General features: G+C 42.3%; 1 protein-coding gene across 1 annotated transcript; it reads right to left on the bottom strand.

Moving 5' to 3' along the window:
* Positions 1 to 3,693: 3,693 nt before the first annotated feature.
* On the bottom strand, positions 3,694 to 22,268 carry SERINC3 (serine incorporator 3). The gene is made up of 10 exons (XM_040248627.1): positions 22,118 to 22,268; positions 15,488 to 15,649; positions 14,747 to 14,937; positions 13,160 to 13,239; positions 12,369 to 12,506; positions 12,073 to 12,242; positions 11,187 to 11,277; positions 9,085 to 9,265; positions 7,218 to 7,445; positions 3,694 to 6,356 (listed from the first exon to the last, which is right to left on the bottom strand). The coding sequence occupies exons 1-10, from the start codon at positions 22,154 to 22,156 to the stop codon at positions 6,218 to 6,220; spliced, it is 1,419 nt and encodes a 472-aa protein (XP_040104561.1). The 5' UTR covers positions 22,157 to 22,268; the 3' UTR covers positions 3,694 to 6,217.
* Positions 22,269 to 24,250: the final 1,982 nt, after the last annotated feature.

Below are 24,250 nucleotides of genomic sequence, written 5' to 3'. Positions count from 1 at the left end.
CTGAAGGGGTTAGAGATGGACTAATTGTGACCAGATTGGGGCATCATTTCGGCCACTGGTTGCCTTCCTCGCTTCAAACTGAAATTCAGTTTGGCTTCAAGTATAGGGACACATGGTGGTGGAGTCATCTACTTCAGTGTTTGTTTTGACCAAAAGTTTATTTTTCTAGTGCATTTTCTAAGTCAAAATGGTGAAAACATGTAATTTTAGTATGCATGACTGGGTCTTAAATAATAAAAAATCTCTGTAAGGCTGAGTGTGTGTGGAGTTCTTTTCTGACTATGGCAGTTTGGGTGAAGATTCTAAGTGTTTAATTTTTCATGGCCAGGGCTTCCAGCTGGTAAAGAATCCACATGCAATGTGGGAGACCTGGGTTCAGTCCCTGGGTCAGAAAGATCCCCTGGAGGAGGGAAAGACTACCCACTCCAATGTTCTAGCCTGGAGAACTCCATGGGCTGAATAGTCCATTGCGTCACAAAGAGTTGGACAGAACTGAGTGCCTTTCACTCCCTCACAGTGGCCTGGGGAGAGCCTCTCACCTGCTGAGGCCGGAAGGGGACACTGTGGCAGCAAGTGCATTTTCAAGGCAGCAGGCCAGCTGCCTCTGAAGATCAGGTGTGGTGAGAGGACACCAGTGTGAAGAAAGAAGTGGAGCAAGAAGTCCACAGTGACAGAGGGCCACTCGCGAGGCCCAGGTATACTTCCCAGACTGGCCTTGAACCCCGATAGCTAACAGTCCCTGAGTGCTCTTGTGGGCTGTGCATCCATCTTGTTGCGCACTTCCTGTACAAAATGTCATTTAATCTTCAAGCACCCTTAATGAAATAGTTTTATTGTCCCTGGGGGAGAAGTAAGGTACAGAAAAGCAGCTTGTCCAAGGACACACAGCTATTAACAGTTAAGCAGCACTGGGATTCAAGGCCAGGCACTCTGACTGGAGCCCACAATCTCCTCCTGATGGCTGGAGTCAGCCCCCAGACAGACCATAGAAAGAAGGGAGGTATTTATAGAGTCAGAAAGCATCAGTGTAAAAAGTGGCTTGTTTTCTGGCTTCCTGGAGAATAGAAAGCAGAAGTTCCTAGTTTCTTGAGACCCAGATTGTAACTGAACACTTCATTCTGGAAGCACCTACAAGTGAACGCAAACTCCTTGAGGGTGACTTGGGTGTGGCCTGCTCAGCTCTGGTCGCCTGCTGCTTAGCTGTTTCTCTGACCTCATGGCTGTGTCTCTGCCCTCTGTTCATCTCCCCAGAGGAGACAGGAGCTAGGTCCCCATCTGTGGCGGGTCTGGTTTGTTGGTGATGGGCCAGTTGAGAAACCCTCGGAATATCCATATGTTACTGCTGGCTTTGAGGATGCAACAGTAAGTACTTAACATTGCAACATACCAGCTCTTCAGGTCAGCATTCTCAAAGATTGTTTCTCAAGTCTGGAAAGACAAGAGTTCATGGATCCAATTCTTTTTGCCTCCATAACAGTGTTAAAAGGATCAACTTAGGTACTTTAGGAGTTTTTTCTGTGAGTCAGCTCTTTCTGGTTTCTCTTCTAAAGTACCCCTTAGTTTTCTCCAGTGACCACGCCTCACAGTACTTGTTCAGCACTTCTATACGATAAATGGCACCGAATGTTTCATGTTATCACATTTAAAGCTGCTGAGTATGGATGGGGACCTCCCTTGTGGTCCAGTGGCTAAGACTCTGCACTCCCAACGCAGGCAGCCTGAGGTTCAATCCCTGGTCAGGGAACTAGATCCTACATGCTGCAACCAAGAGTTCACATGCTTCAACTAAGACCCGGCCCAGCCAAATTAATACAAAAAAAAAATTATATATACTTTTAAAAGCTGGTAGTAAATAACTTTGAGGGCACTACTTTTATGGAAGAAAAGAGAAACTTTAACCAAATGTTTGCTCTCTTATAAGGTACCAACCCTCCTGGAATACACTGACCCAGTAGGACAGCAGTTACTGCCTTCAGGGAGCTACTAATTTTCCTTCATTAGTAATGGGGAGAGAGTCAGCTGGCCTGGCCCCCCTACATGAAACAGTCTCTATAGTTTATCTCATCTCCTACATCTTTACGGGCCAAGGGAGACTGGGATCTAAATCAGCCCTGGATTTGTTTCTCTGCTTTGCTTCTTACTAAAGTGTCTGTGGGCAAGACAACTAGCCTCTCTACACCTCAGTGTGATCTACAAAAGGGGAGAATCATCAACACTTTACAGAGCTGTGGATAATATCTGTTCCTTCCTTGGGACATGTTGCTATTTGGGGGCAGCTCTCATTTTCTTCACCTGAGGATGCAGGCACCATGTGACTGAAGTCACCCCACAGTAGTGAAGAGACTACTGAGCAGGTGGCCCGATTTGGGCAGTAACAGGATGGAGAGACCGACATGAAGTGTAAAGAGATGAACAGCAGCTCCCATTAATAAGCATGATCCTGGCATCAGCCATCCATCCACAGAGATCAAATACGTGCCTCATAGTACTGAACAGTCACTTTAGCCTCAATATCTAAAAAGAAAAATATCATCAATCAGGCAGGGACTTGGAATGAACACAAAAGTTGTCGGGTTTAAATTAGGTCTGAGTTACGGTTTGGTCCAGAACATCAAAAGCACGGAAAACCAGGTCCACAGCCATTCTTTGGGAGTATCTTAGATTATCAAGAGTTTTATTTCCCATCCAGCAGAATGCCTAGCAAGAGCAACCCAGAAAGGGAAATCCAAGAAGGGCCAACAAGCTTTCTCCCAGCTCTAAGCATGCAGAAGTGGCAGCCACACTGTTGCCTTTAATGAATTCCTAGGGCACACAGCTGACCTCGGAGCCAGGGCCCCCAATCAGCAACAGTGCAGGACAGACAGGCCTGCTTCATGGCAATGAGACACCAGGGGACTCTTCTAGAATGGGATGACACCATGAGGTCTGAGGATTCAAAATACCCTCTTGCTTTACAGAGGAATCCTGTGCTTACTTAAAATACTGATTTTTTTTAATGCATGTGTATGATTCGGCACTCAACATGTATAATTCACTTGAGTCTTGAGTACACCAGCCTAGACAGCATATTAAAAAGCAGAGATATTACTTTGCCAACAAAAGTCCGTCTAGTCAAGGCTATGGTTTTTCCAGTGGTCATGTATGGATGTGAGAGTTGGACTACAAAGAAAGCTGAGTGCTGAAGAATTGGTGCTTTTGAACTGTGGTGTTGAAGACGACTCTTGAGAGTTCCTTGGACTGCAAGGAGATCCAACCAGTCCATCTTAAAGGAGATCAGTCCTGGGTGTCCATTGGAAGGACTGATGTTGAAGCTGAAACTCCAACACTCTGACCAGTTGACATGAAGACCTGACTCACTGGAAAAGACCCTGATGCTGGGACAGATTGAGGGCAGGAGGAGAAGGGGACGACAGAGGATGAGATGGCTGGATGGCATCACCAACTTGATAGACACAGGTCTGGGTGAACTCCAGGAGTTGGTGATGGACAGGGAGGCCTGGCGTGCTGCGGTTCGTGGGGTTGCAAAGAGTCGGACACAACTGAGCGACTGAACTGAGCTGAACTTGAGTACACTACTGGCTGTCCCAGCAACAGGCCAGTTTCAACTTGCTTTTATAACCAAGCAAAGTAGGGACACTGCCCCTTCGGTTTTAAAAGCGAATATGCTATTTCAAATTAATATCAAAGTTATCATCATGAGAAAAAAATAAAAACTTTATTGAACTCTGTTACACTTATTTTACAGTTTAGTATTGCTTTTAAGTGACATAAGGTGGGGGAGGAGTGGTACGGTGATGTTTTTAAAGTTCAGGACCCTTAAAGGTCTTAATCTGGCTGGCCCTTCTTTAAGGAAAATGGGATGACTGCTTTACACCGGCAGAGTAAGGGGCTATACCTTCCCTAACTGTCCCCCACATCCCTGGCAATTTTCTCTCTGAGCCATGGCATAAAGCGCCGGTTTAAATGGTAGCAGTTCCAACAGTTCCTATCAAGCCCTGCTTCCTGACCCCGCACCTACAGCTCAGCTGAGACTGTCCCCTCTAGGCCCTGTCTAATTCTGTAAGAACCCTCAAATCTCACCTCCATTAGATTACGGCTGAATATCTCTGACCTCTGACTATTGATCAGTCTCATTTTAGCCCATGTGGCGATGAGCGGCTACCACCAGCGTGCTTACAATGGTTAAGCACTTTGCAAAGTAATTTTACTCTCTAAATGCTCTTCTGTACCAAGATAAACTTTCAAACAAAGGAAACACTGAGGCTCAGATGGCTTGTCATTTGCCTAAGGTTGTAAAGCATAGTATGTACTCAGTAAATATTTACTGACCAGCCAGACAGAAAATAACAAAGCATGCTTCCAAACCCAAACAGCCATCTTCAGAGCCCACCTCCATCTTTCTTCTAGCGCAGGTTGTTCCTCCCCTTCTGGTTTTTCTCACCATATAAACAGAACCACCAGAGATTTCAGGTGGCTAAACTAGCATCACTCAGGAATCAACCTCTCTCCCACAGCTAATCAACTGCCAAGTTAAAACGCTTAATTACTGAGGAGCTCTCAGCTGTCCATTTCTAGTCTCACTTGCTTTCCCTGCCTCAGATCTCATAGGGACTGCCCGGCCTCCTTCCCTGGACCCTTCTCCGTCAGCAGCCGCAGAGACTGACGAGACCATCTGCCCACGGCGCTCCATGTGCCCTGCTGCCCCTGCGCAAGGTCCAGACTCTTCAGTGTGGTTCACAAAGCCCGCCGTGGTCTGCTCCCAGACCACTTCTCCCCATTAAAGCTCCACTGAACACAATGGATGGATTTTTTTAAATCTCCCGACCCTTAACATCCAGTTTAGTCTACCCTTCAGCAGTGCCGCTCCACTCCCCTATTCCTCTTATTCATGAACTCCTAACATTTCTTGGCTTAGATATCACTTTTCTCAGGAAGCCTACCATGACACTCCCCACCCAGCACCTCTCCTGTGAGTTCTCTGCAATTCCTAAATCACAGCACTAATTACAACACCCTCTTTGAAACTCTAAGTCCAGGCCGGCAGAGCTGGGGCCTGTCACGTTTGCGGCTGTATCCCAGGCCTGACGGGGCCGGTACAGAACATGCAGTCAACCTTCGCCGAGCACGCAGACTGCTCTCTCCTACTTCCCTCTGTGCCACCTCTCCCAAAGAAGCTTCCAGAGAACGCAAGCCTTATCTCTCATCTACCCAAGTGTCTTGCCCAGGAAAGACATTTAGTAGAATTTCTGAATGAGTTCAAGACTTTACTCACTGGTCAGACCTTAAATTTTAGAAGGAACAGGAGAGCATTCTGGAAGATGCTTTATAAATCTTACTGCCCAAAAAAGTCTAAAAAAATGAAAAACCTAAAATGCTGCTAACTCATCAAAGCTGTTAAAGAAAGGACCTTAAAAAGCGTAAGTCTATTTTAATCAAATACCTTTATAGTGCAAATATAATATATTCACATGCATTTATAGTTTTACATACTAGTAACAAGATAATGACAGAGACTAAAGCTGCACCAGTTTTTCAAGTGAATCTTCAGCTTAACCAAACATACGAAGCGTTTATTGAAATTAACATTTCTAGCAAAGCCACAGGCTTGAATCAAGCAGCATCAATGCTGTAGTATAAAAAATAAAAAGGAAATAAAAAAACCTCAAGACGTAGAAGCAGCAGCCATACCAACAACCCCTCTTCTGGGGCAAAACCTGCACACAGATTCCTTTCCCCAAGCACTGAGTTTAAGGACTGAACAGAGGGCCTGTATCACACAGTAAAGACTTTCACAAAAAAAAACTGTTATAGAAATGCATCATTATAATTATTTTGTTCTTTAAAGATACTGCAATAGAAATATATTAATGACAACCTCAAGTATCCAACATTTTTCTGTCTTACATTTTAAATCAAAGTTGTAGGAACCTACAAGTCTTAATAAAGAACTCTCTTCACAGCACAGCTGTAGTTCACTTTAAAACACAATCTGTTCCTTTTGCTCTCTATCCTTACAAATAAACATAATAGAGATATACATGAAAGGTTCTGATCCTGCATCAAGCATTATTCCATCTTGCCCTCTGATATAAACCTGGATATAGTCTTATTTGCAAAGCATTTGCTTAATATATTAGTTGAAGCGAAAGTAAACAGTAAGGGAGCTTTCAGCAAAGGAGACCTTTATGAATTTCAGTGGTGTCCTTGGCACTCAGCTTCAGCTGAAGTCTCGATTGGTGAGGACAAGCGGAGCCACAAGGGTCCAGAAGTAGAGGAGGAGGCAGACCCAGCTGGAACTGATCTTGACCCACACAGCTGGCCACTTGCTGGTCATGCTCTGGAAGTTTGCATCAGGGCTGAGAAAACAGCAGAGAGTTAGGTGGTTGCTGTTGTTTAGTCACCAAGTCCAACACTTTTGCAACCCCAGGGACTACAGCCTACCACGCTCTTCTGTCCATGAGATTTCCCAGGCAAGAATACTCAAGTGGGTTGCCATGCCCTTCTCCAGGGGACCTTCCCAACCCAGGAATCGAACCCACGTCTCCTGCTTGGCTGGCAGATTCTCTGAGCCACCTGGGAAGCCCCTAAGAGTTAAGTAAAGGAGCCTAATTTCAGCATATAGCGGCCCCTCAGCAAAAGCCAAGAAAGTCTCCACTGAAACTCGCCTGACACTCACTACTCTGTAGTCAGTTACCAGAAGGGACTTGAGAAAGTTGTTATTTTTTCATTTTTATGAGCAGGAGGCTCTGCCACTCAAACAGCTTTTATCTTTTAGCCTGCATGAAGAACTCTGACCATTCCTTGCAAAAAGTTCTTCAAGAACATCTGGCTATTCTACATACTGGTAAAATTCAAGACTGAAATGAATTTACTGAATCTTCCCTGCTTTACCAGATGTTTCCTTTGATCAGAATACTCTACATGGCCATCTCTAGACAAGGAAAACTCAGGGAAGAAAGACAAGTCAGATCGCTTTATGTCATGATTTCCTCTCTCGAGTTACTCAAGTTTGGAAGGGCTTCCCATAATTTTCATTGTAGGCATTCCAACTGGATTTTAAATGCAAGAGGAGAAAAAAAATTCAGAAGCATTTCAGAAAAGCGTGAGCACTGAACACACTTTCATTATATGGGTAAAAGAAGGGGATTCTGAGGTCAGGAGCTCTTACAGGCAACCCCAGGGGGCTAAGTGGGCTTCCTCAGTTCTCTGCCTCCTACCTGTACCAGTTGGTCAAGGTCATCATGATGTACAGGGAAGCCGAGCAGAGCATGAGGTGGAACATGGAATAGTTGTACTGCACCCCCTCTCGCTCATTGTCCACTGCCCGCCGAGGCCGTCCATCTTCCTCATCGCTGGCACCATTGGCAGCCGTATCACGGAGGATCACGCTGTCACTTCCTGACAGTGTCAGCTTACTTACTTGGCTGTTGCTGGAATTGCGGATGCTGCAAAGTGATCCCAGGAAGGTAAATCAGAAGGGGGCCGTGAAGATGAAGTGCTGTCATGGGCCTGTACACGTGAAGGTTATTTCTAAACTGCTCCTGCTTTGGGGACTGAAGGGCTTCTGAAGGGTTTGCTTAAAGTTCTGATCCTAACAGTTACAATTTGGTGCTTTAACTGCCTGGAGGGGTTTCCCAGAATACACTATGCTTACGGTGTCTGCTCCCAGGATTTCAGAAGTATCTCTCCTTTGCTCAGAATGCAATGCCTGCCTTAGCCCAGCTAACTCACTCACTCTTTAACTCTCTAATCATACCGTGTCCTCTAGGAAGTCTTCTCTGATGTCACCCCATCACTAGGCTGGATTAAACTGCCGTAGCTCCTTATTCTTCCTTCTGCTGTATCACTTAACCACTCCTGTCTTCCTTGCTATTCACAAGGAATGACCTTCTGGCAATGACCTTAGTCATCTATGCATTTCTAATATACAGCAGATACTCACTAAAAGTTTGTTAAATGATTGAATTTAAAAGTACATACAAATAAAGGACAAATTCCACATGAATATCTCAACAGACATTAAAAAAAATTTTTTTGGCAAAAATCTGATACTTTTTTATGATAAAAACTCAAACTAGAAATAGAAAACTTCCTCAAATTGATAAAGGGCCTCTATGAAAAAGTTGTATTTAATAATGAAAGATTAAAAGCTTCCCTCTTAAGATCAAGAATCAAAGGAAATAAACAAAAATAGTCACAGAGAGCATGAAACAAATGAACATAGCTATAAGCCAATAAAACTTTATTTAGAGAAATAGGAAGTCAGCCCAAGCCAAAATATGGCTGCCAACTTATATTTTAAGCAATAACTGAAAAAAAGAAAAAAAGGAAAAAAAGGGTAAAACTACACATTATGTGTGCAAAGCTGTCCAAATTATGACAAATTCACATGTATTTCAGAATAGTATACTATTATACTATTATATAGTATGTTCTCTATTTTTAAATTATATATCAAGTGATATAAAATTATGTAACTATTTATAAAAATATACCTAATAATATAGATACAAATAGATAGTAAGTATAAGCAAAAGAAAAAAGTCTGAAATAATATGTGCCAAAATTTAACCACAGAAAAGGTGAATTTAGAGGGAGGACAATTTCATTTCCTACTTTAAACTGCCCTCACACTGTTAGTTTATATAAATATATCCTGGCCTATTTGTATTATTTCACATTTTAAAATTATTGAAGTATCACACACTATTAGATAGACAATATCAATCAATAAAAATGGGTGAGAGAATGAGTGCAAACTGCTAACACAGATTGTATCTGAGGTTTTGGATTAAATACCAACTTGAGCATTTCGTGCATAAGATTCTGCTAGTTCCGTATATTATTTACAATGATCATAAAATAAACATCGCCCTAAAAAAAAAGAGATAACCCAACCAAACTTCAGAGCCACTATTCTAGCTAATCTAGAGTCAGGTCAGGTAAGGGCTTTATCTTCCTATACAAAGGAGAACATATCTCTTAGTAAGGCTGGGGGGAATTATTTCACAAGAAGATTTATAGAACTTATAGAAACATACACTTCAGGGTTAACTGAGGCAAGTCAAGGACTTTTTAACTTACCTAGAATAGGAGAGGGAGAGAACAAAGACTAACAGCCCAATGAAATTCTCCTTATTCAGAGAAGGCCCGCTCTCTGACGGCACAGCAGGGGTAGGGGCTGGAGCAGTTGTATTCGCAGGAGCCAAGGGGGATGAGGTCATGTGTGTAATGATGCTCAACAGGCCAGGGTTGCAGGAATGATCTGACAATGAGAAACTGCTTTTTATCTTTAGGGAGAACTCATCGGGGTCCAAAAGGATTTGAGGGCTGTGTTTACACATCACTCAGTCATGGTAACAAAACACAATTTCAAACATGAGAATGTTATACTTCAAAGAACCTGCAACTGGGCAGTAAGTAACACATCTGTGTTGCAATCAAAGACTTGGTTTTTGATAAAGAGTAAACAAAACTACAGCAACAGAGTATTTGTCCAATTTCATAAATGTCAATCTTGATTTAACTGGTTTTGAAGTTTAACTAGCAAGTCTTCGGGGCTCTACAGTTGTGTGCTTAAAGTATAAGGAGTTTACACAGACTTAGAGAAGGAACTTAGAGTTACCAGGGGGAAGGGTGGTGGGGAGGTTGGGATGGACATGTACACACTGCTATATTTAAAATGGATAACTAACAAGGACCTACTCTGCTCAATATTATGTAACAGCCTAAATGGGAAAATGTACAACTAAATCACTTTGCTGTACACCTGAAACTATCGCAACATTGTTAATCAAATATAATCCAATATAAAACAAAAAGTTTAAAAAAGATAAATTTGTTTGCAAAATAAGGTAGATTCAAAAAATTGGCCTGGTTATTTAAAAAAAAAAAAAAAAAAAGGCACAGGAGTTTATCCCTAGTCCTGTTTCTGCAGTTATATAGGAATACAATAAAAATAAGTTGAGTCATCATGGATGGTCTGCAGTAATGGTTTTCCTTGAAAACTAGTCCACAGTTCAGTTCAGTTCAGTCGCTCAGTTGTGTCCGACTCTTTGCGACCCCATGAATCGCAGCACGCCAGGCCTCCCTGTCCATCACCATCTCCCGGAGTTCACTCAGATTCACGGTCATCGAGTCCGTGATGTCATCCAGCCATCTCATCTTCTGTCGTCCCCTTCTCCTCCTGCCCCCAATCCTTCCCAGCATCAGAGTCGTTTCCAATGAGTCAACTCTTTGCATGAGGTGGCCAAAGTACTGGAGTTTCAGCTTTAGCATCATTACTTCCAAAGAAATCCCAGGGCTGATATTCAGAACGGACTGGATCTCCTTGCAGTCCAAGGGACTCTCAAGAGTCTTCTCCAGCACCACAGTTCAAAAGCATCAATTCTTCAGCGCTCAGCCTTCTTCACAGTCCCACTCTCACATCCATACATGACCACTGGAAAAACCATAGCCTTGACTAGATGGACCTTAGTCGGCAAAGTAATGTCTCTGCTTTTGAATATACTATCTAGGTTGGTCATAACTTTCCTTCCAAGGAGTAAGCGTCTTTTAATTTCATGGCTGCAGTCACCATCTGCAGTGATTTTGGAGCCCCCAAAAATAAAGTCTGCCACTGTTTCCACTGCTTCCCCATCTAGATACTATATTGAGAAACAATCCCGTAAGACCTACAAAAGGAGATTTCCTGCAGCTATTTCTTCTGAAGCCTGTACCACCAACATAAAATTCAATTAACGTAATTCTACAAAGGTCCAAAACAATGTTGCCTTGTTCAGCTCTTAACTAATCTGATTTAGTCCGGGTAAAAGCCTGGACCATATAAAGGTCCTTCAGGTGGTCCTTTAGGCTTTCAGCACTGAACAGCTAGGAGCAGACATGGAGAATAAAATTTGAGAGGTAAATACCAAAGGCATTGTACATTTAAGTGAAGTTTTCGTTTGTTCGTTTGTTTGTCTGACATTTGCTCCAGCTCTAGTTCTGGCACCTACCAAAGGAGTAATTTCGTACTTTCTTTTACTCCTGGTGTGCATGGCACATCTTGTGGGATCTTAAATTTCCCAACCAGGGATCAAGCCTACACCCACAGCAGTGAAAGCTGAGTCCTAACCACTGCACTGCCAGAGAACTCCCATTTCTTACTTTCTTTCCATCAAATCCATGTGCTTTTAAAATTTGCTTACCAGGTTCATTGGACATGGCTGACCACGTGAGGTACATGGTGTAGAGGGTGATGAGAGAAGACTGCAGGAGGCCAGAACGAGGCTGGTGTTCCTATGGAATCGAAAAGAAAACAATAGGAACTGCAAGGGCTGAATTTCTAAAAACGTACTTCCTGGGACCCACTGAGCTGCTATTGAGAACCTTTTGATTCTGCCTGACAGATGAAAGATGACAAGTAACCTTTCAGTTTAAGTTAGCTTGAAAAATTACCAAGAAAGAGGAGGCATATACCACCAATTCTCAGGCATTTCATAACCCTGGAAATTCCTGTGTATCATACAAAGGCTTGGATTTACCACTAGTTCCCTGGTATAGTGAAATCAAAGCTAAGCCTTGCCCTTCACTAGCTAGGTAATCCATCAACTCGCTGGACCTTCAGTTTTCTCACTTTTAAAAGGAGAGGTGATGTTCTTTTCATATTTCATATCTAAAGATCCATGAATTTTTAAAATATGGTATTTAAATGAGGAAACTCAGGAGCATCAGTTGTGTTTTAAATATTAAAATCATATTTTTCTAGTTTAATTCCCCTAAAATATCTCTGCTAAAGATTTCTAAGAATCATTCTTATGATATAAACAATTTTATAAGGATAATAAATTATCAAGTTACATAGTTTTTTTCCCCTTAAATAATAGGGAAATTATTCATTTAATTATAATACTGACATTCAATGGCACATTTTATGATTAAGATGTAATTATGAAGACTTTATCATGCTACAGTAGAAAAATGTTTAAGTAGATAAACTTGGACATAAATTCATATAAAAGGTTACCTAGGTTTCAAGTTTAGCATTAATTAAAAATCTCTCATAGGAGGAAGAAGCAGAAATCATAACCATACCTGAATTTTTGGATTGATTGACAAAATAGAAATCACCACACAAAGGATCAGGTTAAAACTGATGAAGAACTTGTTTTCTGTGCAGCCATCTGGTTTGGTGTAGTATTTGTACAGCAACCCGGCAAAGATGATTGACAGGATATAAAACAAGCTTGTGATAGACAGTAAAGCTAGAAAAAAGAAAATGAACATGAATGCTCACAGTTATAACAAACTTTTAAACTAACGAGGATCAATTTTCACCCAGTTTAACGTAACATAATGCAGTGTGGCTCTCATAGGGGTTTGACACCTACCGGCATACCAGCATCTTGGATTCCCTTCTTCCATTCGATTTACCCATGATTCATTCCAAGAGTGAGCAAAGTCTACCAACAGCACCAGCTGGATGAGGATGAAGAAGAAAGCCCCTACCATGCCAATAACAAACCAGGCTACAAACCAAAAGCACAAAGTTATTCTTTACCACAGGAGCAACATATCAGAATGTTACTGTCCAACACACTAAAAAGGTTTCAAGTAAGAAAAGGTAATAATAAGACATATTCTGTCTCGAGCAGTACAGCAAGATTATCGCAATTCCAAACTCAAAGGCATTCTGTGACAAGTGTTCTGTTGGGTTTCAGACCTTTTAAAATCTATTCTAGCTTGTGCTAAGGGGAGCCCATGGTCTGACAGTCCAAATGGAAAAGATATAAGCCCTTTCCTTTACTCATAGGGATATAAATCACAGTGGAAATCCACAGATGCCATATGGTGCCACAAAAAGGAAGCGGGTTAAAACGGGGATAGTGGAGTACATGGTTACAAGTCCTTATGTTGACAGGCCCGATTAACTTCATATTGCCAAGTGAGAAGGGAAACCCAAAATACTGGCAAACAATTAACATCTGGTTTCAGAATAGCTGAGAAGTGGGCTGAATGTCTCCTGGCTTTAATCAGTCAATTAATGTCTTAATATTAGTATCAAGTCATGATAATTGAACACCATCTCATTTAATTACCAGTTCTGCAAAATCAGTAATGAATGCAGTCATCTACAGAGTTTGTATACATTATAATTAGCCCCTGTTATAGTGAACCATACCTGTGTTGAAGTGGCCTCCAGGAATATAGAAAGATCCAACCATGATACCAACAATGGCAGCAATTTTGAAGAACCAAAATCTATTAAAATATAAAAGTACATTTATGAAATGCTAATTTTTCCCTTTATGAACTTCTGAAATGTAAAAATGAAGCCTTACTAGACACTTTCAACATGATTGGGCTTGTTTCTTCATCTGACATGAAGCTACTTCACTCAGTATTTCACACGATTTGAGGACAAATATTAGCAGAGACCCAATCATTCATGTTAATAAGAAAGAAACACGTTACCTTAGAGTTTCCCTGCTTTAACAGCTCGTTAACGAACTCCTCCGTTTGTGGCCTTGCCTTCACAAGGCTTGTCTAAATTTTTTCAAATTTCATACCTTCCTACCTACAGCCTAGATAATATATCCCAAGACTCTTTAACCATCCCTATAGATACTTGCCTCTAATGTATGGGTTGCTACAGCAACGGGGACTTAAGCTGTTTTTCAGAAACCGGGAGTTAGTTTTTGTCCAGTTCAAGCTGGTTAAGACTGGTTGGGACTACTGACCCTACAACAGGGCCTGCACAGGTGGTTCAATGAATTCAGAGTGCCAAAAACTCCACTCCCTGATTATGCTAATTATCTTGTTAAAGTGAAAGTGAAGTCGCTCTCCATGGGATTTTCTAGCCAAGAATACTGGAATGGTTTGCCATTTCAAGCTTGTAATTAAGATAAAGACCTGTGCAGAACACCGATTACAGCACCTGTTCCTTACCTTCCCATTCCCACAAGTAAGACTACCCTGCTTCTTTATCCCATAAGTATCTACAGCCTCTGGCCTTCAGGGAGGCGGATCCTAGATGTGTCTTCTGGTCTCTGCTGCAAATCTCAGCATCTCAGTTTGGCAAGCTGCACATCAGGCAACTGGACATAAACCCCTTGCCCTCAATCACACAAGACCAAACCTGGCTTTTAGTCAACCTTTAAACACTACTTTGCATGGGAGCGCGGAAAGCAAGCAACTTTGAAGCTGAACAGATTGGAGTTTCAATCCCAGTGCCAACCCTCTCTAGCTGATAGATCTCAGGCAATTTCTTTAACCTCTCTGAAATACATGTAAAAGAGGAACTGGGGATCAGGAGTGGGAAGCGACAGAACATGTGAATCAGTGCCCCAAATATATTCACTATTTATCTTTCTGTATCCTGTCTAAATATATCAGGTACATGTTTATCTTTTAACAATAGAAAAAAAATATGTGTGTTTCTGTGTGTGAAGTGCCTAGTACAATGCTTGAACGGTTTCATAGGTGTGCAGAGAATGTAGGAACCTGAAGCAAAAATATTTTTAAAAAATACTAAATAAATAAATAATACAAAAAAAAAAAAAAGATTCTCGTTGTCCACTCTACCTCCGCTATACTGCAGGGCTCCAACTGAAAATGACCCTGAAACAACTTCCCATGTATAATAGATGAGAAGTACATCTGGGCCACTGATTATATACTCCACTGCTTTCATCAAAATGGCAACATTAACCGTTGAAGGCAAAGATACAACACCATGACAAGTTAACAATAAATAATTCCTACTTACCCATTGTGTATCGCTGCTCTGGGATCTTTACTCGTTTTCACATTTAACATGAGCAGAGAAAAGGCAAAGAAGAAGATGGCCAAGGCAAAGTTGATTCGATACACAGCTTTATAACGAACCAGCACATCACAATCTTTATCCATAATATCAGTAATCCTGGTACTAAGTCCTTCATCACAGAATCCAGGTATCTTGAAAGAAAAAATATTTTAATGCTAAGGGAATATCCACATTTAAAGAGAGATTCGATCCCACCACAGAAAAGCCTGGATTTATAAAACTGGCCACTTCAACAACTGCAAGACCCTCCTGTGGGACTTTTCGCTTTGGCTTTCAATTCACTTACAATCTTGTCACCGAACAATATAAACAAGTTGCATTTTAAAAATAAAAGTCAAGTGCTCTCTTTTTGGCCCTTCTCTGCAAATAAAGGCTAGTCTAGATTAAATTTTTTAAATTAAATATACTTTTAAAAGAGCTTTGGGGCCACTCTTTTAGTATCTTTTCGAAAGCTGTTACACTAAAGATGTTGCTTCTGATACTACCTTTACTTTGGGACAAGACTAATACCTTCCTCCTCTGTCTTGACTAGAACTGAAATGTACGATCCCAACCAATCCACTGAACTTGATTGAGTTTCACAACAGTGAAGAAATAAATACTAATTACAACTAAAATTTTTGCAAAACATAAAATAATTAAAACCACTACATTAATAAGGCTACTGTTACTTCTACTTACCTTTTTCAGCTGAGTCTCCATCCCCTCATGAAACATGATACAACAGACAATGGTGCCCAGGAAGAGGATGAAAGCGTAGATGAGGCGAGTCAAGGTGGAATTCTTACTGTTGGGACAGCAACTGCACAGCAAGCACGACGCTCCACCACAAAGGCATGGGACCTGTAACGGGCAGAGCATCGCCGCGTGAGACAGCCTTCAGCAGCCCCTTCCCGGCATCCAGGACAGAGGCCAGGCACCCCAGGCTCCGAGAGCCTTCTCTGAGAGTCAGAGCTGGGAGCAAGTGGTTAAAAGCATGAGCTCTTGTCGGGAGCCACGTTAGGCATTACTGACAAAATAGAGGCACGACCCTAAACCCCCTCCCTTTGTTCCGTAGGCATGCACCCAGAATGAAGGAGTTAGGCTTTGTGATTCTGACTTGTGTTTTCCTTTCCTCGGCTGAGTTGACTGAACAGAATATTAAGGTGCTTACTGTTTTTGAGAGGAGCAAGAGAAGGCATAAAGCCTTCTGCAGCTGTGCTCAAAGAATAATTCATAAAGTTAATCACTGACATTTGTTCAAGGACTTTTACAAAAGAGTGTTCCAGGGTGAGCACAGAGGCCACAGCTTGAGGCCATGGGAGGGATTCCTATCTGAGGCCCATTTGTGAGAAAAATGTTTATGGCAAAGAAGTTTGCTGAATTTAGGGCTTAGGAATAATTAAAATAGTTAGAAGCTAAAGATTTAAGCATTGCTGTAATGCTACAATATTCTACTATAGCTTGTAAAAATTAGAGACTTTAGAGATATTATTAGCTAGAAGCCCTTTCTAAGAAATAGTGAACTTAAGATACTAGGGGCAAACAGGACTTAGAAAGATAAGAAATAAACTGAGGAATGCGGTATGCAGCCCAGACATTAGCATGAGTTACAGCGTATTCACAAGGACACATGAGAAGAAGTCGATAAGAGAATTGCTGAGGAAGGAACTCCTTCTGAGGGGCAACAATGATTTTTGGAGAAAAATAAATCTGGGTCAATGGGAACTAAAAATATCAAACCTCTGACCTAATGCTTTTGTAAAAGTATAAAAGAGAATCATAAGCTTGAAATAAACAGGCAGTCCAAAGAAAGACTGAGAGGCTGCCTCAGTTTCTCTCTCGCCAACGCCGTCCATCCTGAGGGTATCCCTGGATCCTGCTGAGGCTGGACCCCAGCAAGCTCTGGAGTCAGTGTTATTTCTACCATTTTACCTCAGCAAGTTACAAAATGTAAGCTTATTTCTCCATGTGTAAAATAAACTCAGTAACAGAATCTTCCTCCTTCAGACACTGTTATATTAAATGAGCACTCAACACAGTACTTAAAACATAGTAAAGGCCCACTAAGTGTTGGCTATGTTCCCACAGACAGCATATTTTGTTTAAAAACAATATATCTTAATACTGAGAAAAACTGAAACCTAACTCCACCTGCTGACTTCTGAGAATCCTAGCTACCAAATCTAATATTACAGCATAAGGCAACATTACACAGAAACCCTTACAAATAACAGAAGCAAAAGACTTTTGGCTCCATTGAAGAGTAACCCAGAGACTCCTCAAAATTAAACACAGAATTATCATATGACCCAGTAACTCCAACTCACACATACACCCAAAAGAACTGAAGCAAGTATTCAAACAAAACTTGGACATGAATGTTCCAAACAGCACCATCTACAACTGTTGAAAGGCAGAGACAACCTAAATGCCCATCAGCTGGTGAATGGATAAATAGCATATAGATACCCACAAAGGGCAGAATATTATCTAGCCATAAAAATGAAGTACTGATAGCTGGTACAACATGGGTGAACCTCGAAAACATGATGCCAAGTGAAACAAGCCAGACACAAAAGGTCACATACTGTGTGATTTCATTCATAAGAAATACCCAGAACAGGTCGATCTGGAGACAGACAGCAGAGAAGTGGTTTCCAGAGGCTGGAAGAGAGTTGACTGCTAAGTGGACACTGAGTTTCTCTTTGGGGTGATGAGAATGTTCTGGAACCAGACATATGTTATGACAGCACAACATGTGAATGTACTAAATGACACAATTATACTCTTTAAAACAGTTAATCTTATGTGAACTTCCCCTCACTTGAAAAAAAGAGACACCTGGATCTTTGGTCAGCTAAACTCTCCTAACAAGCATTCCAGACGAGAGGACATGCTTTGAGCCATTCTTCTATATGCCTGATTAGGAAACCACTTGAATTGCTTTGACAGGTGACGTTATCAAGGCACATTACAAAGATAGGCTAATTCAGAATCAGCAGCAGAAACAGCAGATGCAGACACTGGGGGATTCTGGTTTACAGGATGGCCCCAGTGATAATCTTTTATGAGATAATGTCAGCAGTATATAGCACCTAGCATCATTTCTTTCATAGCAGGGGCTCCATATATCACGATAACCAGTAATATCCATTATCAAAACAGCCATGGGGAATTGACCACCCAGCCCGTCTTCAATTTTTAACTACAGTCTGGGTCAAAAGACCATAACAGAAGTCTGTGTCTGGTCATAGATAGAGATACAGACATTTTACAGCTAAAAACAATGACACTAATTGCTTCCAGTCTATTTTGTCTGCACTCACATGCTTCTAACTCCTTTAGCTGTTTTTCCTCTAGCCAATTAAATTAATAATAATTGCCCACTGTTTGCTATCAATTGAATCATGTCTTCCAAAATTCATACGTTTATGTCTTAATCCCCAGTACCTCAGAATGTGACCTGATTTGGAAACAGGGTCAATACAAATATAACTCCGTAAAATGATGTCTTACTGGAGAAAAGTGGGCCCCTAATCAAACATGACTGGTGTCATACAAAGGAGAAATCTGAACACAGTTGAGCATCACAGAGAGAACATCATGCAAAGATGAAGGCAGAAATCTATAAACCAAGGAACACCAAAGATTGCTACCAAACCACCAGGAACTAGGGAAGAAGCCTGGAACAGAGTTCCGGGAACCAACCTGGCTGACACCTTAATCTCAGACTTCTAGCCTCCAAATGATGAGCCAATCGATTTTTGTTATTTAAGTCATCCACTTTGTGGTCTTCTGTTATCCAGCCCTGGCAAACCAGTACACCTACTTACCTGTTTATAACTGTCTGCACCTGGAGTGGGCAGGAGGTGACCACCTAGCATTCTATCTTTTGCACCTTTACACAATAGGTACGCAAACTGCGGAACAAATGTATTTTACTATATGTTATGTCACTCCCCTATTTTCATGATCTGTGTGCAGGTTGGAAAAGAATTTCCAGACACGAGACAGAATAAGAGAAAAGTTTACTGGAGTGGGAGACTGGCTGTTAGCACAGAGGGCCAACCTCCTGACAGACCACCTGTTAGAACAGCGGGCCGGTTCAAGGGAGAGCAGACCCCTTCGAGAGTTAGGAGGAGACCTGGGTTTGATCCCTGGGTTGGGAAGATTGCCCTGGGGAAAGGAATGGTACCCACTCCAGTAATTTTGCCTGGAGAAGTCCATGCAGGGAGGAGCCTGGCAGGCTACAGTCCATGGGGTAGCAGAGAATCGGACACAACTGAACAACTAACACTATCACTTTTCACTTTTATAGCCTCAAGACAAAAAAAAAACCCTGCTGGAAGGGTGGCATTAGGTGCTTGGTTAGGGTGCTAGAGGGTGGGTATTACGGTGAGTATTTGTACCTAATATGGGGTCAGGGAGCAGGCTGGTTTAGATCAGGGGGGTTCATGGCAACAGTTGCTATGGGGCTCAGACAGTTCCAGAGATGACCTTGGTGTGGAGCTCCGCATCTGTGACCTTGGTATAAGGCTCCACACCTATCTCCGTAAATAACTCTATTTGAGATAGCCGGAACCTGGGACCCTTTCCCAGAGTGCTTGCACCTGGACCAACCTTTGAGCAGCAGAATACAAAGAAACTGTAAGGGACTAAAAATAACTGCCTGCATGAACAATAAGATACAACATGGCCACAAACCAACTGCTACTTCTGAGCTGCGGAGAGGAAAACAGCACAGGGTATTGTGCACGGTCCCTGCATGTAACAGCACCAAGGCGGGGTGGGGATGGTGTGGGTGAGCAGACCGCTTCAGCCACATCTCTTACTCAACCCACTGATCTGTCCCTACCCACATCCCATTTAAGGAACCAGATCCTCCACCCCTTGTGAGCAAGCAAAGGCACCTGTTGCTTGTTTTTTCTTCCTCCTGCTTGCCTGAAATTCTCGTCTGGCCTCTTACTAATTTTTATTGATTAAAGAGTCCAAGGACCCAGGCATACTCTTCCTGTTGCCCGGGTCAAACACCTTGCAGTCATCCTTGATGCCTTCTTTTCTCCAAAACTCTCATTCCATTTATCAGCACATCAACTCTAACCTCAAAATGTATCCGGAATCTAGCTACTTTCATAGCATCCTCAGTTATCACACTGGTCCAGTCACCACTATCATCTCTCGCCTGGATTAAATGCAATAGCTCCTATCTTGCTGCTACAGTAACCCATTCAGAACCCTGAGTTAGTATAGAAATTATTTTAAGATGAAAACATGTGAGATTCAAAAGACACAGGGGGAAAAAATGCCCTCTCAGAGCATTTCTCATCTGACTGAATGTACCAACTGCCATAAACTCTCCCTCCAAGGGAGTTTTATTGCCTTGAAGAAGAGAAAAAGACCTCTGCACTCACATAAACAAGTACTATCACATACTTTCTTATCTCCTGTTTGTTCTCCTAAAAACCCATTCCCCTTTCCTAAAGAAACCTCTTTGTTTTTCCCAGGGAAGCGCTTTCCTGCACCCCTCCACCCGTTAAGAAAGGCATATAATAAAATCCTATATTCTAACCGCTCTTTCAAGTTGTTCATCTCTGAAAACTCCTACATGTATGTGGGTTGCACAAGTACAAACTTTTTTTTCTTGCTAACTTGTCTTAGTTTAATTTGCAGGCCCGACCACTAATCCACAAAGAACAGAATAAAAGGTTTTCCTCCCCTAGCACTACTTTACCCTTTCTTTTTCACCATCTATCTCCACACAGCAACACTGTGTCAGTTCACATCATTCTTCTTTTCTCTAATGGATCCCCATAATCAGGAAAGAGTAAAAGCCAAAGTCCTTAGGTTAATCACTGGGTATCTACATGACTTGGCTCCCTTTACCTTTCTTTTCAATTCTCCTTCCCTTCACTCCATTCCCTGGTACACTGAATTACTTGCTGTTCCCACTGAACAAAAGAAATCAGTAAATTATAAAAGTGATGTATAGGTAGAAATGCTTTGATGGCATCAGCTCAAACCTCGGCTTTACATCAAAACCACCACGTGTTTCAGATTTCAAGTTACCATATTACTCCCTAGTTAATGACCTTCTTAACTATTTTTCCCTAAATCTTATTTTGTAAATGCTGCAATTTTGTAAATGTACTGTAAGTATTTGCAAAACACTTATTTTGTAAAACACTGTAAAAATCAACTGGCCAGGATTTTTTTTTTTTTACTGTGACAAAAAAAGTATAGCAGAGGCCAAAGAATTATTTCATGAAACTTGTATCTAAACAGGTGTATTAAATAAACCATGTAAAATTTCTTATTTTTGGCAAGGTCAAAATACTGGAAAGCCACGAGGCCCTTAAGTGACCAATAGTTCTTTTGCTTTATGTTTAACAATCTTAAAGGATGGAAAATATAGTCTGTCCCTAAGATAGGGAAGTGGAATGAGCTGAGATTGACTCCTTGGCCAATTAAGTCAGGCGGGGAATTAGGAAACAAGGAAATGATGTTAAGGAATCATGCCCCTCTGAAGTGAATGTCTGAGTGAACTCAGCATATTCTCTTCCATAGATACCATAATTTTCCTTTTGCAAATGTGACGTTTACAATTTACAAACTGATTCAACCCATATATACAAAGTGATTCAACCCATTTATTCACTTCATCCTCACAACAGCCCTGGAGGCGAGGAATGCTGAGATGATGGTCCTCATCTTAAGGGAAGCCAGAAAGAAATTACTTGTACGAGGCCCCAAAATGTTCAGGCCATGACTTCCAATTCTGAATAAGAATCCACAAGGCCTTCTTTCTCTTGAGCCAGAATCGCACCCATGCCTTGGTTAAAAATCTCACCTCTGCCACATACTCTGTAGCTTTGGCAAATCCTGTGCTATGCGATAAACATATTATCCACACACAACCCCTGCCCCCACGGCCCAAATAAATATCGCCACCCCAAGAAGGCGCTTGGAAACGAACCAGAGAGCCCCGGCCTAGGGAGCCCAGCCCCGGCCCCATCCAGCTCCAGAGGAACCCAGAGCAGGAAGGCTGGCGGGGGCGGGGCAATCAGATTGTAAACAATGGAGACCTGGCCTCTGACGTTCCTCAGCAAACGCAGAAGGAGAACGGCCGCATCCTATCGCAGCGCATCGCGGATTTCACCCTGGACCTCCCGGGGTTTATATACCCTCTGCCGCCCAGGGCCGGCCCCCCAACCCCCTGGCCTCCGGGGCCCAGACCCGTTCGGGGCTCACGGCTTAGGGAGCCCTGTCGCGCCACCCCCGCCCCCAGCCCCAAGCCATAAGACCAACAGAGACACTAGACCCCGAACGCACCCAGCTGGCGAGGGAGAAGACGCCCAGCACGGCCCCCATGGTGACGCGGGTGATGGAAGCGGCCGACACCCGGGTTCAGAGCACGGCGGTTAACTGCCGGCTGAGGCTTCTCCCCAGAAACGCGACGGTTTCTCGGACCGGAAACGTGCGGCCGGCGTCACCGCGTGGCCCCGCCCACCAGCCTTGGGGGTTGGGGAGAAGGCGGGGCTCGACTGGTGGGGGCCCGTGCAGAAGAGGAGCTGGTTACATTCCTTCGCCACCTGTGAATTCCCTCGCAGCGGGCTCTGTCAAGATCTGGGGTACAGAAGTGCCCAAGAATGTATGACCAAGTTAAGAAGAGACTGACAAAGGACAGAAATACACTATGATATGTTGTGAATACTATGAAAAAGTAGTATGAGGGCATATTCTTTCAATAAAAGTTTATTTAATGCTTACTATGTAAGGAGGAGGTAATTAGGGAGCAGTCCTGGAAGGACTTTATAGCTAACCTGAGGAATTTATCTTTAGTCTAAGAACGGAAGGATAATCCCAAATTAAGCAGAAAAGATGTGCACTGTTTTCTAAAATGTGGCATTTATAAATCACTTGGGGTGAATGAAAGGATCTAAGGATCCACTTATATGTAAATATCTTCCCTGACTAGGCATGGAACCGGGGTATCCAGCACTGCAGGCGGATTCTTTACCATCTGAGCCACCAAGGAAGCCCCAAACAGGACATTAAGTTACACTGAAAGGCAAAAGAGAAGAAGGAAGAAGTTATGACCAATCTAGACAGCATATTTAAAAGCAGAGACATTACTTTGCCAACAAAGGTCTGTCTAGTCAAAGTTATGGTTTTTCCAGTAGTCATGTATGGATGTGAGAGTTGGACCATAAAGAAGGCTGAACGCCGAAGAACTGATGCTTTTTTTGAACTGTGTGTTGGAGAAGACTCTTGAGAGTCCCTTGGACTGCAAGGAGATCCAATCAGTCCATCCTAAAGGAAATCAGTCCTGAATATTCATGGGAAGGACTGATGTTGAAGCTGAAACTGCGATACTTGAGCCACCTGATGCGAAGAACTGACTCATTGGAAAAGACCCTGATGCTGGGAAGGATTGAGGGCAGGAGGAGAAGGGGACGACAGAGGATGAGGTGGTTGGACGGTATCACCGACTCAATGGACATGAGTTTGAGTAAACTCCAGGAGTTGGTGACGGACAGGGAGGCCGGATGTGCTACAGTCCATGGGGTCACCGGACACAACTGAGCGACTGAACTGAACTGAAACGCAGAGTGAGAAAGTCTTGTTTCAAACTAAAGAGAAAGTATGTTGGTGACTAGGATGTATTTAACATTTTTCTGACATTTGCCTATCTCCCTTTTTTTTAACATGGTGAAGGCTTCATTTTTCAAATCTCATCAAAATGTAAATCACACACACACACAAAAGTAGATCACATCTACAGTTACATCACATTGTTTTAGGGCGTGTGTATGTATGTGTTTGTAGAAATGCTTCCATTTCTACCAAGCAATACTTGATTTCCCTGCAAGTAATGGTGTAAATTTTCCTTTGTAAATTTAAGTATAAGTTGAGTTCATAAAAGAAAAAAAATGGAAAAAATAACTTCCAAACTGAACAGAATCAGTGGTATGTAGATACGACAATAATGATGACAGTGTTATACAAATAACTAGTGCAGGGGAACTTTTACCTGGGAGTATGAGAACCTGTACAGCTTGCATCCTAAAATACTCAGGTTGGAAGAAGTCTTAGACATAGATTCTAATCTTTTCTTGTACAAAAAATGGAAAAAGAAAGTGAAATGATTTGCCTAAAGTCACAGAAAGGGTTGATGGCAGAGGAAGAATTACTCAAGCTTTCCTAATTCCTGCCTCAGCCTCTTTCTCTTTCTGCACCGCAAACTACCTTCCCAAGTCAGGTTGTTTCAGGACCATGGAACCTTCCAGGTATCCCTTAAAATCCTTGCTTCTCTCTGTCTGGGCATCATTGGACTAGGCAGGAAAAAGCTAAAACTGTGATAAAGCCCATGATCAGATTCTACCAGGAACATGCCCACAGTCAAAAAAGAGTAGCGTTACTTGGCTTGTTTCAGGGCTTCCCTGCTGGCTCAGATGGTAAACG

This window comes from Oryx dammah, unplaced genomic scaffold, assembly GCF_014754425.2.
Source record: "Oryx dammah isolate SB20612 unplaced genomic scaffold, SCBI_Odam_1.1 HiC_scaffold_10, whole genome shotgun sequence".
Taxonomy (NCBI): domain Eukaryota; kingdom Metazoa; phylum Chordata; class Mammalia; order Artiodactyla; family Bovidae; genus Oryx; species Oryx dammah.
Note: the sequence above shows the minus strand (reverse complement) of the source record. Positions and strands in the feature narration are given on the sequence as shown.